General features: G+C 34.4%; 1 protein-coding gene and 3 long non-coding RNA genes across 5 annotated transcripts; 3 read left to right on the forward strand and 1 right to left on the reverse strand.

Moving 5' to 3' along the window:
* Window positions 1-6,456: 6,456 nt before the first annotated feature.
* On the forward strand, window positions 6,457-6,790 carry LOC123003103 (uncharacterized). Of its 2 annotated transcripts, none has more exons than XR_006412410.1 (2): window positions 6,457-6,555; window positions 6,697-6,790. It is a non-coding gene; the product is annotated as an uncharacterized lncRNA (long non-coding RNA). The 2 variants fall into 2 exon arrangements; XR_006412411.2 differs by having other exon boundaries at window positions 6,470-6,555; window positions 6,620-6,790.
* A 1,542-nt stretch (window positions 6,791-8,332) lies between these two features.
* LOC123003070 (probable G-protein coupled receptor Mth-like 12) lies at window positions 8,333-9,308 on the reverse strand. The gene is made up of 4 exons (XM_044394504.1): window positions 9,273-9,308; window positions 8,997-9,170; window positions 8,688-8,936; window positions 8,333-8,475 (listed from the first exon to the last, which is right to left on the reverse strand). The coding sequence occupies exons 1-4, from the start codon at window positions 9,295-9,297 to the stop codon at window positions 8,333-8,335; spliced, it is 591 nt and encodes a 196-aa protein (XP_044250439.1). The 5' UTR covers window positions 9,298-9,308.
* A 4,168-nt stretch (window positions 9,309-13,476) lies between these two features.
* On the forward strand, window positions 13,477-13,974 carry LOC108059916 (uncharacterized). The gene is made up of 2 exons (XR_001770060.3): window positions 13,477-13,575; window positions 13,717-13,974. It is a non-coding gene; the product is annotated as an uncharacterized lncRNA (long non-coding RNA).
* A 1,867-nt stretch (window positions 13,975-15,841) lies between these two features.
* Window positions 15,842-16,191, forward strand: LOC138913136 (uncharacterized). The gene is made up of 2 exons (XR_011418748.1): window positions 15,842-15,927; window positions 15,992-16,191. It is a non-coding gene; the product is annotated as an uncharacterized lncRNA (long non-coding RNA).
* The last annotated feature ends 2,730 nt before the right edge of the window (window positions 16,192-18,921 follow it).

The following is an 18,921-nucleotide window of genomic DNA, read 5'->3' on the forward strand; positions in this document are numbered from 1 at the left end:
GCCTCGTCACACATGTGGCACACTTGTTTACATTGCCACATTGCCGCAGTTTTATTATCATCGTGGCAGCATCACTCAGTTGAACTCGAATCCCAAGCCAAGAAAGCGGAAGCCACGTTTTTCCCCCTCTTTTTTCCAGGGGTTAATTCAATTTACTGCCTCGTAGGCCCCCAAATTTTGCGATTGTCTCGGCTCACACATACACACGTCCAATTGGAGCAGCCATTCGGAAATGCAATTTACCACGAAACGCGGAAAAGTTTTGAATATTTCTGCCTGCTTCCGAGAGACTCGCGGATTGGCGCCAAAAAGTTTCACAATTCACAATTCACTGGGGCGAAAGTGCTCAGAGCTGAATGCTCCAGCCGGAAGGCTCCGGCTCATAGAGTATTCATGAAAATTTAGTTGCCATTTGTTTTTTTTTCACAATAAAAATGTATCTTTTCTTTTGCCTGCACCCTGTAATTTAAACTTTTGACGGGCATATAAAATTCACTACAAGCTGCAACACATTTTCCTATTTTATTAGATTTATATAGTCATTTAAATAATTTAATTCACTTTTGTAAATTTTTTTTTAAAATAATCAAACATATTAAAGACCCAGGAAAAAAATTAAAATTAGTTTTTATTAGTTTAACTTTCTTAAACAAAATAAAATAAATTTAATAAACTAGTCTTTTTATTATTTTTAAACATATCAAGTTCAATAAAATGTTAATTTAAGGACAAAGTCAATTTCTCTGGTCTCTGAGTTTTTAGTAGCTTTTATAATTTATTTAATTTCAAAGAATATATTTTATATATTCGTACATTGAGTTTACGAAGTACTACTAAGTTTCCAACTCATCTCCGTCTATTCTTACATTTCCGCTACAGCTATATATAGTTTCATTTATCTGGGGCCACAGCAAACAAGCGGCAACTTCAAAGCAACATTTGATTTATGGACAATGGAAATGTCTGAGCCCGAGAACAGGCGACAGCCAAATGGGAGTTGGTCGGGATCAGAAGTTATGATGGGCCGAAGCGAAGGCAACTGCACTTCCCCCTTCAAGTGCGTAACTTTCCATTTGGAGCCCGAGTATACAGAGAAAAGAATCTTACCAATTTATACGATTCTTCGTTATAACATTCAGAAATCTATCTTTTAATTATTACATCATATGACATTCTTGCCCTTTAAACTTCAAATTTACATTATAATAATTTAATTTTAAAATACTCACAAACTGTAGAAATAATATAAGCAATAAAAAGGTTTTTCATTCAAATCAGGAATCTTGTTTAATTTCAATGGGTGTAGCTTACACTTTCCTTTTATTTTTCAATACTTAAATTTATCTTGCAACACAAGTTTTTAATTTAATTGATTAACCTGTGATTACAGATGTTCTCGAATTCTGAAAGTATAAATATTAGTTTATTAAAAAGTATTTTTCAATCTGAGTGAACTTACTTCTCCATGAGCAATGTTATGGTGCGGCGGTTAAGAATAAGCGTTATAAAAACGAAAATTTCAAAACCCAGAGCAGAATATGCTAAGATTCTGTGAACAAATTCATTAGTAGTAGTAGTTACATGAACATTTAAGAAATTCATCAATGGAGATGCATGACTGATGATCCAAAACACGCTCCTAATAATGGACATTTGAATAAACTGGTGATAGCTTTATTAGAAAATCTTGGATCAAAATTATTATTACTACACCCAGAAAAAAATCCGTTCGAAACGTTAGAAAATCAAGCCCAAACGGGGTCAAAAAGTGCGTAAGCCCGTTTGTTGTCAGTTCATGAACGCTTGGTCATAAAATTTGACCGAAATATTGGCATGCTTTGAACGAATGGGGTCACTTTTAGAACATATTGGTGTTGAATTAGGAAGATTTGAGAACAAACGTTCAAAATGTGAGAACAAAAAAAGGAGAACGGATTGTTCGCAAATCAAGAAAAATGTTCTTGATTTTTTTCGTTCTTTTTTTTCTGGGTGTATGGATTTCAAACAAACAGAGCTTACGTTTCAGTATAAAAATTGAGGCTGCTCGCTGTCGTTTCTTCCCGTCTTCTCCTTCCCATTTTTATCTTCAGTTCTCTCTTTATTTTCCGAATATGAATGACAGTCAAAACAAACATGATCAAATCAAAGATACTCAGGAGGAGCAGCTGTAAAAATATGTCAGGGTCTTCCTCTATAACCTTCAATAAATCTACGACAAACAAATAATTAGAACGTTACCTTTCAATTAAAAAATACTTATTTTTCAAAATATAATGAAAACTTACCAAAAGACACGTAATGTTTATATGTAAACTGTTCGACCCCTATCAAGATAGCAGCAGTGACCCATACAAAAACATTGTAGACCAGAAATTGATAAGGATGTTCATTGCGCCTAGGCGATTTAAATGCTTGCCACAAGTGATAGCCAATTACAGAGCGCCAAAGAATGATAGCGTACCAGCAGAAGTTGCAGCTTAGAGCTGGAAATTATAAATAAGTGTTTTAGTATTTAAGCAACGGAAACAATCATTAAAAAACTAACTTTGTGCTGAGGGTAACATGATCTCTGAAAAGTATTTCCCTTCCCAGATAAATTTCATTGCGAAAATGGAAAACAGGCTGCCAACAACGCATTTTCCAAGCGTATTCCGGAGCTCCTTTACGTACAGATAAACGGCGATGGTCAGGACACAGCAGGACTGAAATAGTATAAAAACAAGAGAGAACGCTATATTCGGGTGCCCCGACTATCAGATACCCGTTACTCAGCTAAAGGGAGTGCGAGGGAGATGGAGATATAAACTTTGATCAGCACTAACTTTTTAACGAATGGTCCGATTTAAAAAATTTCTTCTACATTTCGATAGGTATTGATAAGCACAACAAAACTGCATTTTTACTTTTCCAAAATATTCAAATTTATAAAATCGTACATAAGCGATAATTTGTTCGCACTAATTTGTTCGATCTATAAAAAGCAGAGATCAAACCCAGAAGATTTCAGTCTAGAAGGATATTTGGAGATCTTATCATCATGCGCTTGGCAATCCTGATCGCTCTTATCATTTGCACGGCAGCTCAGCAGACAACACTACCCCCTTGTCCCCCACCTCAACCCTACAATTGCCATGTACCTCCATCCTAAAACTAAATATATCCTTCTATTGCTGGAATTGGGAATGATGAATAAATTACAAACTTTGTAATGTCTTGATAATAAAATATTCCCAAAGTATGTTTGTTTACTGACCGTCACTCTGGGAGTTTGGAGAAATACAATTAATTTCATATACATATTGTCAATCTCCTATAACTCAAACCTTCAGCAGACAAGAACAAAATTTCTTGTAAAATGCTTTTATTCGTTTTAATACGTTAAAATGGGACTCAATTAGTAAGTATAATTGTGTGAACAAAAAGAGCATAAACTAAACTTAACAATTTAAGTTAAAACACGGGTTGGTGTCCCGACTATCTAATACCCGTCACTCAGCTAAAGGGAGTGCGAACGCTGTACTCGGGTTGGTGTCCCGACTATCTAATAATCGTAACTCAGCTAAAGGGAGGGGGCGTGGCGCTCGCTGAAGCCCAAGAATATGTGTGGGAAATCTCAACCTTCTAGCTTTTGTAGTTTCCGAGATCTCAGCGTTCATACAGACAGACGGACAGACGGCTAGTGACCCTGATCAAGATTATAGTGTCGGAAAAACGCTTCCTTCTCCCTGTTACATACTTTTGCACGAATACAATATACCCTTTTACTCTACGAGTAACGGGTATAACTATTACATTTTTCAGCTTAGTAGTAAAAATTACTGAGGCGAAAAAGGCCGTAAAAAGTAAGTGCAAATTTTAACAAACTAATTTATTTGGCCTATAAATTATAATTTATAAATAAATTTGAAAAAAAAAATGATAAAAATATATATAAAAATAATAATCAGAAGAAAATATTCATAGGATATTATACAACACACGTGACATTTTTTTTAAGAACTCACATTTAAAAGCCTAACATTTTACAACGGACGTGACACTAATTTATTCGCACTCATTTGTTCGATCTATAAAAGCAGAGATCAAACCCAGAAGATTTCAGTCTAGAAGGATATTTGGAGATCTTATCATCATGCGCTTGGCAATCCTGTTCGCTCTTATCATTTGCACGGCAGCTCAGCAGACAACGAGACGACCCCATTGTCCCCCAACGCGTCTTGGAACTTGCCACGTCCCTCCAGCCTAAAACTAAATATATCCTTCCTTATCTGTAATTGGAAATAATGAATAAATTACAAGCTTTGTAATTCCTTAATAATAAAATATTCCCATTGTATGTTTGTTTACTGACTGTCACTCTGGGAGTTTCGAGAAATGCAATTAATTTCGTATACATACAGTCGATCCTCTAAACCTCAAACCTTTAGCAGAAAAAACAAAATTCGAGTTACACAGAAACGAAAAAATATTTGTTGTAAAATGCTTTAATTCGTTTTGATGCGTTAAATCGGGACTCAGTTAGTTTAATTGTGTGAACAAAAAGAGCATAAACTAAACTTAACAATTTTTTCAGCTTGGCAGTAAAATTTACTGAAACGAAAAGAGACGAAAAAAGTAAGTGCAAATTTTGCCTATAAATAATCAAATAAAAACACCTCTTAACGAGGTAAAAAACTAGTGACGATCGCACCTTCAACGTACAAAAGTTCTGATATCAACTTTTGTGACGAAAAATAATTTTAGATGCGACTAAATAAGTACGCTACCTAAAATTTACTCGTTCGGCCCGCTTTGGCAAATATTTAATATCTACACGAATGTTTTTCTGTTTTAGCGTGCCGAATGAATAAATTTTAGGTAGCGTACTTATTTAGTCGCATCTAAAATTATTTTTCGTCACAAAAGTTGATATCAGAACTTTTGTACGTTGAAGGTGCGATCGTCACTAGTTTTTTACCTCGTTAAGAGGTGTTTTTATTTGATATCAGAAGTTTTTGTTTGTTTACTTTTGCTCTCATAGGTGCTAATATAAACATTTAAATTTAAATTGGTCATAAATCATAATTCTTAAACTATTGTATTTTAACGAATTAAGTTAAAAAGGCGTTGAAGTATTTCAAAATACCTTTTAAACGAGGTATAGCACATGTCTGTACCTTTAGTAGTGTAGAACTTAAAAACTAACGAAATTTAGCCATTTTTAGCTATTTTCCCGCTAAAGTAGCGGCTTTTTCCAAAAGTCGTAGAACAAAAGATTCCTATATGGAACTCTTAAGTGCAAATTTACTGATTCCATGACCCTAAAATACAGTTCGGATACCCTCCCACAAAATTCAATACTCAGGGAGCGTTAATTGTTCGAGCTGGCAAAAGTGGCTATTTTCGTATAAAAATAACTTTTAAACGTGACTTTTTACAGTAATGTGTTATATACCAAAATTTAAGGAATCTCAAGGGCTATACAGTTTAAGGTTTTAAAGAAAATCGTTAGAGCCGTTTTTGAGAAAAATAAAAAAAAGCTAAAAAAAAAAGTTTTAAAAAATTGTCTTTTGTTCATATTTTTTTAATTATTACATTTACACAAATTGCATATAGAAGGCGTTTATAGCATTTAAAAATACCTTTCAAACGAGATGCAGCACAAGTCTGTAGCTTTAGTAGTATAGAAGTTACGGCTTTCCGATTTTTAGCTATTTATAGCTGTTTTCCCGCTAAACTAGCGAGTTTTTCCAAAAGTGGTAGAACAAAAGATTTTTATATCGATGTGATGAACGTCATATAAAATTTTCAAAACTTAAAAAACATGTTTTGGACAAGTGGACAAGTGGACAAGTGGACAAGTGGACAAGTGGACAAGTGGACAAGTGGACAAACTGACAAACAGAATTAAAATTTCATTTTGGGAAGAAGAAGAAAATCTTATTTTGGCTATAACTTTTGAACGGAGAGTCGGATTTTGACAAATGATCCCTCATTCGACGGGTATTTTCAAGAGGAATACAACTAAAACATTGCGAGGGGGCATTTATCCCCACCGGCCCCAACAGCTCCAAATTTCGAAATTTTCAATTTTTCACTTTCACCGCTCTCTCTCCCAAGCCAATTGATTTTCTTAAAGTCTTGGTATGCAATCCTTTAAGTTTTTGCAATACCTTTCGATTGGTGTATTACTCATTACGATCGGACTATCACTGCCGATTTTCAATTTTGCGGCTATATAATAGTAGTCGCCTTCGCACACTCTCCTGGTGCGCTTCGTCACTACATGGACTGCCGTCCATAGTGATATTTATATATAAATTTAAAATTAAATATTATAAAAAATAATCAAAACAAAATATTCATAGGATACTTTACAACGCACGTGACATATTTTTAAAACTTACATTTGAAGAACTAACATTTTACAACGTACATACGTGACATTAATTTGTTCTCACTAATTTGTAGGGTCTTTAAAATGCAGAGACCAAAACAGAAGAATTCAGTCTAGGAGAAAATCTTGAGATATAATCATCATGCGCTTCGCAATTCTTTTCGTTCTTATTATTTGCAGTAAGATCTTGAAAATTTAAGGAAAACTTATCTAATTAAATATTTGAATTTCTTGTCCTTTTAGCTTTGGGACGGAAGTGTACCCCAAATTCAGTTGGAGAAATAATAATCTAATACCACGTTTTCCTTTTGCCCTTTTAGCAATGACAACGAAGGTGACACACGGGTGTCACCCAAATACACCAGGGTGCCACACTACTCCCAAACCCAAATAAAAACAAGAGAGAACGCTATAGTCGGGTTCGTGTCCCGACTATCTAATACCCGTCACTCGGCTAAAGGGAGTGCGAGGGAGATGGATATATATTTTTGGATTGCGTATAACTTTTTAATGAATGGTCCGATTTAAAAAAATGTCTTCTACATTTCGATAGGTATAAATATACACAACAAAATTGCATTTATACTTCTCGGAAATCTTTAAAGGTGTGACCGCCAGGCACATTTTAAAATCGTTAGTGGGCGATTGTGGGCGTTAGAGGTGGCGTGGCGCTCGTCTGAAATAAACTTGCGCTGCGTAGGAAGCCCAAGAATATGTGTGGAAAATCTCAACCTTCTAGCTTTTGTAGTTTCTGAGATCTCAGCGTTCATACGGACAGACAGACAGACAGACAGACAGACGGACAGACGGACATGGCTAGATCGACTCGGCTAGTGACCCTGATCAAGAATATATATACTTTATGGGGTCGGAAACGCTTCCTTCTAGCTGTTACATACTTTTGCACGAATACAATATACCCTTTTACTCTACGAGTAACGGGTATAATGAGAAGAAAAGTTACTAATCCGCCCTGTATCTAAAAATTGGAGTAGATTAGGAAGTGTACCGAAATATGTTGGATCCATTGTATATGCTCAACCTGCTATACTTAAAGGCAAACACGAATGACTCTCGATGTGGTTGTTTCGCAAAATAAGTAGGTCTTCTTCAAAGCCAATTTTTGGAAACTAAAAAACAGAGCAGAACAGAGTATTACGCTAGGGTCCCATAAAAATCGCTTACGATTGATGGAGATAATGAAAAATATAGATTTCCATATTATATAATATTTATTAAAATGATTTAGTATAAAACAAATTGAATCTGTACATTGTATAAATAGTAAATGTCGGAGAATATTTTGAAACTATAGATTAAATTAATATTTGTAAGTCTCTCAGTGTATGAGTTTTACAGAATGAATGAAGATCAAAAGAGATTGCAAAGAGAGAGTCTTTTGTGTGCTAAGTTAAGTTCATAGTAAATAGACGAAAGTGTAAAACGTTGAGTAGAAACTGACAATGTCCCCCGAAACTGAACCAAGATCTCCTACATATACAAAATTTATATTGCTTTGTATAAAAATGAGCCATTTGAGCCTTTATTGTAATTTTTTTAGTTGGGGGTTCATTAAACTTTATATAATTAAGGCAGATCTCTCTCCCTTTGAGCACGAACACGACGCTTAGTTTGTCTTTCACGAATGCTGAAAAAACAGGAAAAAATTACTTGAATCTCTTGATCTCTCACATAAAACTTACCTTTCCATAAGTAGTTTTATGGTGCTGTGCTTTACGATAAGCAAAATAAAGACAAATATACCAAAAGCATGATGTAAATCGAGCATGAATTGAAGGTAGTTAAAGCTTAGTACAAAATAATTCACAACATATATAATAATAACAAAGATCCAAGACAAGCCCATCATTATGGACATTCGTAGAAATTGTAGGTAACTATACTCCAAAAAATAAAAATTGTTAAAAAAATATCTGGAACTATAAAAAGTTAAGCTTACGTTTGAGTGTCGAAATTGAAGCAGGTTGTTGTCTTGTCCTTTTTTCGTGCAAATCTCTTCATTTCATTTTTTACTTTGCAAATGTTTATAGTAGTCAAAATAAACATTACTAGATTGAAGATGTTGAAGATCAGCGTTGCTAAATACATGCACAAAGCTAAAAATATTATGGTAATTTTTTCAATTAATTATAATTAGTTATATATTTAAATATCTGATTTTGTTTTATATCAAAAATGTATAATGGTAAAATACCAATTAAGATATTATTACAATATTAAAAATTATATTCAAATATTATTATTATAATATTAATTAAATTTAAATTTGGTTAGCAAGCTTTAAACTTACATATAAGTTCTGGATCATCTAGATTATTCATAAAATAGGAGGCCACTGTCAGGATAATAGAAGTGATCCATACAAAAATGCTGTAGGCCAGAAACTGATGCCAGTTCTCATCGCGCCTGGCTGACTTGAAGACTTGCCACAAGTGGTAGCTAATCACTGAAAGCCAAATAAAGTAAGCAAGCTGGAAAAAATGTCGAATCCACTCAAAAATGATGGAGAAACGAATTAGATGTCCGAAAATGATGCCATCTGTAAATTATAAACTTATTCAAAAATATTTTCAACTCAAAAAAATGTTGATAAACTTACACGTTGGATAAATGTTATACACAAAATTGAATGCATTTTGTACAAAGATAACTTGCACCATGACCATACTGAAAAGGCAGCTGATGATGCATTTTCCAAGGGTATTTCGGAGATTCTTTACGTAAAGATAAACGGAAATGGTGAGGATAAAACAAATGGTCGATATCAATGCGACTGGAAAAAAGAACACGAGAATAAATATTAAATACTGCGAAACTTAACATAAGTCACTGGATTTAATTTTAATAAATATAATAATATTTTAAAATAACGTACCGATTCCTTGAATAAGCGTGTCCATTTTGGATTTACAAGTGCTTCACTAATGGGAAAAACTCGACTGACACTTGATGTAGTTATTTCGCAATAGAAATAGGCTTGCTTTAAATATATAATAACTTTAAAAGCATAGTAAAATTCTTACCACAGAAACTAAGGCGATAAAAGTATTCCTTAAGGATATAGTGATAAATAAGCTAGAAATAACTATTTACCCATAAAAATATTCTTTTGGGACTCATTTCATTTCATGAACAATTATTCCGATTAAAAAGCAATGCATTTTATAAAAGTACACTAAATATATTTATTAATAATTCAAAAGTTTGCTTTCCAAACTAGAAAAATAACTTTTAATTGGTAATCTGTGTTTTTAGAAAAATGTCTCTTTTGTTATTTATTGAAAGGCAACTTTTCTAATAACAAGAAACATTTTTAATTTTAGAGAGATTTCTAAAATAAAGAAACTTTTTTTTAGTATATTTACTTAAGTGCACACAAACAAATCGTTTGTTAAAATTAAGCAATATAATTTTCAAATAATCCCCAACCTCAAAAATTGTCAATTCTACACGTAACTATTTTTACAGTTACGCAACTATTCGTATTGGTCAATTTTACCAATCAAATTTTTTTATGTGTGTAAGCAAAGATATAATTCTGTACCAATTAATGTGATATTTTTCCCAGTGTATCTGGCTGAGCTACACGTAAAACGTTCACGTTCTCGTTGGCTGGCCAACTTTACGGTCGTCGAAGAAGGGGGCGTGGCACGTTGGGCGGTCGGTGGTGGGCCTGGGAATAAACAAAAAAACACATTGACCTCGCCCCAAGAATATTGCAAGCCATGCAATAATTCAGCTCCTGCCCTTTATGAGGCAGTTGTGTGTTTCGTCTGGCCGGGATTTCATTACTCCAACGTATCCTTTGTGAGAAAGCCTTTTACTTTCACTTTTTCACCCTTGGAAAACTAACCAAACGTGCGGAAGTCGCATTTTCTCGAATGTATTACTTTATAGAGAATGGGAAAAACTGGGTCAAGTGTCTCGTATTGCATTGTTGTAATTACATTTCGCTTTGCCTTTGGCTGCGTATCAACCCGGAGATCTGGAATTTCATCCCGTTGCGGCCTTGTCAATGCTGGGAAAATGCGATTTAGCCATCGCTCAATGCAATGGAAATGCAGTTGACGCCGGAAAATGGGAAACTGGGAGCTGGGGAATTGATTTTACAACCGCGGCGACCGAAATCCGCAAACATTTTCACACACACACGCGTTTACAGACGCGGGTATATTGACCTTCGGTTCGAAGGACCCGCGCTCTCTTTTGGCCACGTCATCATCGACTGTTGGCCAAGGAAAATAGCGACTAGCATGTTTTCACCATAAAGCAGCAAAGCGGTTATTCCTGTAAGCCATCAACAACCCAAACCCCTAACCCCATTCCTACACCATCCCTTCCAATCAAGAGTTCTGCCATTGTTGTCGTCTCAACTCGCTGGCAAGTGATGTGTGCAAAGTGGAGATGACGTATACGCCCCGTCCGCCACTCGCAGAAACAAGGCCAACTGCAGCTAAATGTTGCAAGCAATTAACCATTTAATTTGAAGGCAGCCTTCAACCCGTTTTCGACTCAACGCTAAATTTAATTTCGAATAAAGCTAATCAAGGGCTTTGTTTAAAATTTTTACACAGCGAATAAAAAGTATCTTACTGGATGAATTTATAAAATAATTATAAATAAAAACAGCTTCATCTTCAAAAACTAGGGTTTATTCTAAAAATTAATTTCAATTTGATAGAGTTATAGTCTTCAATATAAAATATATTTTTAAGACGTCTGAATGAATAATAAATATTATTTATTATTATATTTTAAATTATTTTTTGTTAAGGGCTTCTAAAAGTATTTTTTTTTTTTAAAAATTCATTTTAATTTGGAAGATTTAATTTTTACAGAATATTATTTATTTATATTTTAAATTACTATTAGTAGGTATTTATCCTTAACAATTTATAAAAAAAACATAAATAAACGTTTAGCACGCCTACTCTAGTAATTATTTATGCTGTAGCGGTCTTTATTCATTGATTTTTAGGAACCGCGCAACATTCAGCAGGCGTATCGTTCTGGCATTGTAATATTTTGCTAATTTTTTTTGCTTTGTGTGGACTATTTTTAGGAGCGAATTGGTGTGGAAGAGCCTTATCCAGGCAGTCGGAATACTAGGCAATTTGCATAAATTTAACATGAATCAATGCTGCGCGGGGTGGGAAGGGAAAGGAGGGAAAGAGGAAAAGCGGAACGGAAGGAAAAGTGGGGCGGGAAAACCAGACGGGCGGCCATAAAAGCGCCGAAAGCAGGGAAATGCGTGAGCGAACAATGAATGAATGACTCAAACGCACACACACATTTTACATACATACATAGGCAGTTATGAGAGGGCGTGAATGGCCTACGCCTAAATAAATCAATAGGGAAAACCAGCCACAGCGCGTAAATTAAGCTGAGGCAATGTGAAATTGAAGGAAAATTGCAGTGCACAACACATAAAAGCAGGCAAATTTATGCAGATGCGATGAGGTATCCCTAATGCCTGCGTAATGCCAGTTAATTTCGAATGTGTCTGACTGGATGCGAATTTGTATCCCAAGGAAGCATATAAAATTAAACAATTGCAGGAAATAAAGTCGCTAATCAAATGGGCTTAGTAAATGCTGTTAAAATGTTTTACGTTCAAGGATATGAAAACTCCTGAATTTAAACCATTTTAAATAAAAATGCCTTTGTAATGGAAAACTTTAAAAGCTGTTTTGATTCTCTTGTTTATTCTGGAACTATGGCAACGTTAATTAAAATGAAAATCATTTAATATATATCAATTATTCAACATGTATACAATTGTCTACACAAAAAACGAGCATAAGTAAATTCATAAAAACGAATCAAATTACCTATCGACTTTTTATTACACAAGTATAATGAAAAAGCTTTAATGACGCATAGTTGATTACTAAATAATTACTTATTTAACTTTTATTGACATTTAATTTATTTGCTCAACGGTTATGGCTGGTTATTTGATAAATGATAAATGTCTAATGAATTAAATAATTATAATTGAAACTATTAAATTGATCAACTTAGCTGTAAAAGTTACTTAAGCTTAAGTAATTTAGTGAAAATTTAAATTAACTAGATTGCATAATATATAAATAATTTAAAATAAATATTTGAAATAATGAAATATATAAATATATTTAATAATTATAATCAAATGAAAATATTCATAGAAAAACCTTTAAATATTGTTATATTAGGAAATTATAACTGATATTTTACAACAGACGTGACATTTTTTTTAAGAACTCACATTTAAAAACCTAACATTTTACAACGGACGTGACACTAATTTGTTCGCACTCATTTGTTCGATCTATAAAAGCAGAGATCAAACCCAGAAGAATTCAGTCTAGAAGGATATTTGGAGATCTTATCATCATGCGCTTGGCAATCCTTTTCGCTCTTATCATTTGCACGGCAGCTCAGCAGACAACGAGACGACCCCATTGTCCCCCAACGCGTCTTGGAACTTGCCACGTCCCTCCAGCCTAAAACTAAATATATCCTTCCTTATCTGTAATTGGAAATAATAAATAAATTACAAGCTTTGTAATTCCTTAATAATAAAATATTCCCATTGTATGTTTGTTTACTGACTGACACTCTGGGAGTTTCGAGAAATGCAATTAATTTCGTATACATACAGTCGATCCTCTAAACCTCAAACCTTTAGCAGAAAAAACAAAATTCGAGTTACACAGAAACGAAAAAATATTTGTTGTAAAATGCTTTTATTCGTTTTGATGCGTTAAATCGGGACTCAGTTAGTTTAATTGTGTGAACAAAAAGAGCATAAGCTAAACTTAAAAATTTTAGTTAAAACCATTAAATTTTTCAGCTTGGTAGTAAAAATTACTGAAACGAAAAGGGACGAAAAAAGTCATTGTAAATTTTGCATATAAATAATATTTATATATAAATTTAAAATGAAATATCTCAAAAAATAATCAAAACAAAATATTCATAGGATACTTTACAACGCACGTGACATATTTTTAAAACTTACATTTTAAGAACTAACATTTTACAACGTACATACGTGACATTAATTTGTTCTCACTAATTTGTAGGGTCTTTAAAATGCAGAGACCAAAACAGAAGAATTCAGTCTAGGAGAAAATCTTGAGATATAATCATCATGCGCTTCGCAATTCTTTTCGTTCTTATTATTTGCAGTAAGATCTTAAAAATTTAAGGAAAACTTATCTAATTAAATATTTGAATTTCTTGTCCTTTTAGCTTTGGGACGAAAGTGTACCCCAAATTCAGTTGGAGAAATAATAATCTAATACCACGTTTTCCTTTTGCCCTTTTAGCAATGACAACGAAGGTGACACACGGGTGTCACCCAAATACACCAGGGTGCCACACTACTCCCAAACCCAAATAAAAACAAGAGAGAACGCTATAGTCGGGTTCGTGTCCCGACTATCTAATACCCGTCACTCGGCTAAAGGGAGTGCGAGGGAGATGGATATATATTTTTGGATTGCGTATAACTTTTTAATGAATGGTCCGATTTAAAAAATGTCTTCTACATTTCGATAGGTATAAATATACACAACAAAATTGCATTTATACTTCTCGGAAATCTTTAAAGGTGTGGGCGCAAGACCCATTTTAAAATCGTTAGTGGGCGATTGTGGGTGTTAGAGGGGGCGTGGCGCTCGGCTAAAATAAACTTGCGCTGCGTAGGAAGCCAAAGAATATGTGTGGAAAATCTCAACCCTCTAGCTTTTGTAGTTTCTGAGATCTCAGCGTTCATACGGACAGACAGACAGACAGACAGACAGACAGACAGACAGACAGACAGACGGACAGACGACAGACGGACATGGCTAGATCGACTCGGCTAGTGATCCTGATCAAGAATATATATACTTTATCGGGTCGGAAACGCTTCCTTCTCCCTGTTACATACTTTTGCACGAATACAATATACCCTTTTACTCTACGAGTAACGGGAATAATTATAATCAAAAGAAAATATTCATAGGGTAAACCTTTAAATATTCAACTGATATTTTACAACAGACGTGAAATTTTTTTAAGAACTCACATTTTAGTACCTAACATTTTACAACGGACGTGACACTAATTTGTTCGCACTAATTTGTTCGATCTATAAAAAGCAGAGATCAAACCCAGAAGAATTCAGTCTAGAACAGCGGTCGGCACACACATACGTTGACATTTTGTTTTATATTTGTGTGAGTAATTTGCACTGGGCAGCTCATCGATGTGTGTGTGCAGACCGCTGTTCTACGTTATACATGTGCGAGCAGCGCGGCGGCAGAACAAAACCCTATGCTCACTTAATAGGGCGCTGCCGACCGCTGGTCTAGAAGGATATCTGGAGATCTAATCATCATGCGCTTAGCAATCAGGTTGGCTCTTATCATTTGCACGGCAGCTCAGCAGACAACACTACCCCCTTGTCCCCCACCTAAACCCTACAATTGCCATGTACCTCCATCCTAAAACTAAATATATCCTTCTATTGCTGGAATTGGGAATGATGAATAAATTACAAACTTTGTAATGTCTTGATAATAAAATATTCCCAAAGTAAGTTTGTTTACTGACCGTCATTCTGGGAGTTTGGAGAAATACAATTAATTTCATATACATATTGTCAATCTCCTATAACTCAAACCTTCAGCAGACAAGAACAAAAGGCTTTTATTCGTTTTAATACGTTAAAATGGGACTCAATTAGTAAGTATAATTGTGTGAACAAAAAGAGCATAAACTAAACTTAACAATTTAAGTTAAAACAAGAGAGAACGCTATAGTCGGGTTGGTGTCCCGACTATCTTATACCCGTCACTCAGCTAAAGGGAGTGCGAACGCTGTACTCGGGTTGGTGTCCCGACTATCTAATAATCGTAACTCAGCTAAAGGGAGGGGGCGTGGCGCTCGCTGAAATAAACTTGCGCTGCGTAGGAAGCCCAAGAATATGTGTGGGAAATCTCAACCTTCTAGCTTTTGTAGTTTCCGAGATCTCAGCGTTCATACAGACAGACGGACAGACGGCTAGTGACGCTGATCAAGATTATAGTGTCGGAAACGCTTCCTTCTCCCTGTGTCATACTTTTGCACGAATACAATATACCCTTTTACTCTACGAGTAACGGGTATAACTATTACATTTTTCAGCTTAGTAGTAAAAATTACTGAGGCGAAAAGGGCCGTAAAAAGTAAGTGCAAATTTTAACAAGCTAATTTATTTGGCCTATAAATCATAATTTATAATTAAATTTGAAAAAAAAAAATGATAAAAATATATATAAAAATAATAATCAGAAGAAAATATTCATAGGATATTATACAACACACGTGACACTTTTTTCAAAACTTACATTTAAACAATTAACATTTTACAACGAACGTGACATTCATTTGTTCTCACTAATTTGTAGGGTCTTTAAAATGCAGAGACCAAAACAGAAGAATTCAGTCTAGGAGAAAATCTTGAGATATAATCATCATGCGCTTCGCAATTCTTTTCGTTCTTATTATTTGCAGTAAGATCTTAAAAATTTAAGGAAAACTTATCTAATTAAATATTTGAATTTCTTCTCCTTTTAGCTTTGGGACGGAAGTGTACCCCAAATTCAGTTGGAGAAATAATAATCTAATACCACGTTTTCCTTTTGCCCTTTTAGCAATGACAACGAAGGTGACACACGGGTGTCACCCAACTACACCAGGGTGCCACACTACTCCCAAACCCAAATAAAAAATATATCTTTCTTATGGCTGAAATCGGGAATAAAATGATGAATGAGTTTTGTAACGTCTTGATAATGGAGAATTCGAAAAGTTTGTTTGTTTGCTGACCGTCACTCTGGGAGTTTCGAGTCGATCTGCTATAGCTCGAACCTTCATCAGACAAATAAAAAATTTGACTTACAGGGACTTTGATTTTAAAAAAAATAGTTTTTTCTTGATAAAGGTTTTAACTAGTTTTGATACGTTAGCAGCTTTTTATTACATCAATTAATGGGGTTTAAGGACGCTTAGTTGATTGAATAATCTAGTTTATTTGGCCCATAAATTTTACATACCATAAGTTTTTTATGATTATTAGCTATCTTCATATATTTGCGTGTTTTTCTTTTAGTTTGCTATAAAACTTTTCCATGTTTATTTCCCTTGGAAAATATTATGTCTTTTTTACTTTACCTAAAACGCTGCTTAAAATTCATTTGTGGTTCAGTTACATAACAATAAATTATGCTGCTTTTTATTATTTTGAACAAATCCAGTTGATAGCCACTTAAGAGTTACAATAGACATGACCTTGGGCATGTTTTTACTCTAACTGAATGGGTGACATTAAAAGAAGGAGAAGATGAAAGTTTTTTATAATTAAAGAAAATTAAGTAAAATATAAATATAAAAAATTGTTAAATGTTTTTTAAGTTGCTTTCTATTTTTAACATAATTTTTTAGGCCATAAACATATTTAAGCTGTATTTCAAGACAGCTTTTTCCAAGAGTATTTGAAGATCTTACTTCAAAGGAAAAACTCCACTTCGTTTTCTTTTGACGTCATGTTGTTTATGGTATCTCATAACTACGGAACCCGAATATCCATATTATTTCTTGGCTGTTTTATTTTTTGCTGGCATTTCTTTGCAGCGCAGTTGGGAATTTAAATATGTAATTAAGTCCGCGGGGGTGAGGGGCTCTTGCAAAATGGCCAAGGAAAACGCGGTCGCTGCTGGGCAACGCATATTAAAATGAGTTTTTATTCTCCATTTCCCGTCGTCCCGAAAACCGAAAACCAAGGGCCAAAAATAATTTGACGCTCGTCGATGACCGCATGGCAGAAATGGGGCTAATGAAAATTAAATTGAATAAGCGGCTGGCCGATTTAATGGAATCTAATGGTAATGGCCACATGATTGGGCCGCAGTTGCGTGCAAATCATGGTCGCGATTAAGTGCAAATGAAGCCTGATTAATTGCCAGCCGATTGCAGCTCCCGTCCACCCGGAATTACGAAGATCCTTTTGGTCCCAGTGTGCAAACAAAAGGCCAGCAAATGTCATATTTTATGGCCACTTTTGCTGGCCTTGGAACGCCATTGTTCCGGTGGCACGCATAAAAAAGCTGAGTTGCGGCCATGAAAATTCATGGCTAGACCAACATTATACTAGCTGCCGGTCGGGATATTAGTGCTGGATCCTAGGGATCGAATATTGCTGGGTGAGGGGTCAAATAAGCTGGGCTTTTTTAATAACCTTCCACGTAAACGTTAGTCTGCCATACACAAATTTACGCAATTTTACTTAAGCTGCAGAGCAAAATTTATTGGTTAAAAAAACGAGAGATTTATAAAATTAAATTTAAAATATGCTATACAAATTAAAAATATTCTTTACGATGTTTAAAATATTTTTTCACAAGTCTTTTATATTCATTATATTATAAACGGATATTATAATTATTAACTGTAGTATTTTTCACTACTCGGAGTATTCCTATATTTTATTAAAAATAAATTACCCTAAAAAATATATGAATAAACTTTTGATCATAACCCTTAATATTAAATATAAATTAATCATAAAATATTTATATTTATTTATTAACTATACATCTCTAATCTAGCAAAAAAAAAACAAACAAATATTTTCCACATCAATTACCCTGCGTAATAACTTACACATTTTTTGGCAATAATATTTTTGTGCATGGTTTTATTGCTTTTGCCTAATTCGGATTGATGTAAAGTATTAAAAAAATCAAGTGTGGATGGCCCATAAAAATATGAGCACGCTTATACAAATTTCTATATGGATGGGCTTACGGTTGAAGTCGTACAAAAGCTACAAACTACCCGAATATACAAACTCATTGGATGCCGTCGATTGGCTTAAAGGCTTTCGCGTTCATTGGCAGGTCATAAAACCCTTGGCAACAACAAGGGCAACACTGTGTCAATAAAAGTGTCAATCAAATCAATGCGACAGGCTAGCAATTTTTCAAGCTCCCAAGCACATACACTATGCACAGAGGGAAAATTTTGGGATTGAAATAAACATATTTAACTAGGAAAAATGGATTTGGCCCAGTTAAAAAAAGCTGATGCATTTTACTGAAAGTTTTAAAATTGTAAGCTGTATCTCGAAGAGAGTCTACATGTTAATTTTTTCAGTGTATAACCCACACACACTTACTCATTCGTGGCACCGGCTGTTGCATTTTTTTCGGAAAAAAAAAGAGCTGTCACAACAAAAGGACATAAAAACATTGTGGCAACGCGTTTTCCCCACTTCATGTTGACTTGACTAATTTTTTGTGATCGAAGTTTGGTTTATTTCGAATCGTTTTTTTGTTTTTTGTGTTGTTTTTTTTACGGTTGTTTTTTTTCGAGGTCATCAGCTGTCTGTTGTCCTGGCAAACGTTGATTTGATTTTTGGCGACCGTTCAGTGAACATCGGTGATGGTAAACGCTTTGATTATAACAGACTAGGCCAAAAAGGCCATAAACCAGAGAACGTAGACCCA

This window comes from Drosophila takahashii, chromosome 3L, assembly GCF_030179915.1.
Source record: "Drosophila takahashii strain IR98-3 E-12201 chromosome 3L, DtakHiC1v2, whole genome shotgun sequence".
Classification (NCBI taxonomy): Eukaryota; Metazoa; Arthropoda; class Insecta; order Diptera; family Drosophilidae; genus Drosophila; species Drosophila takahashii.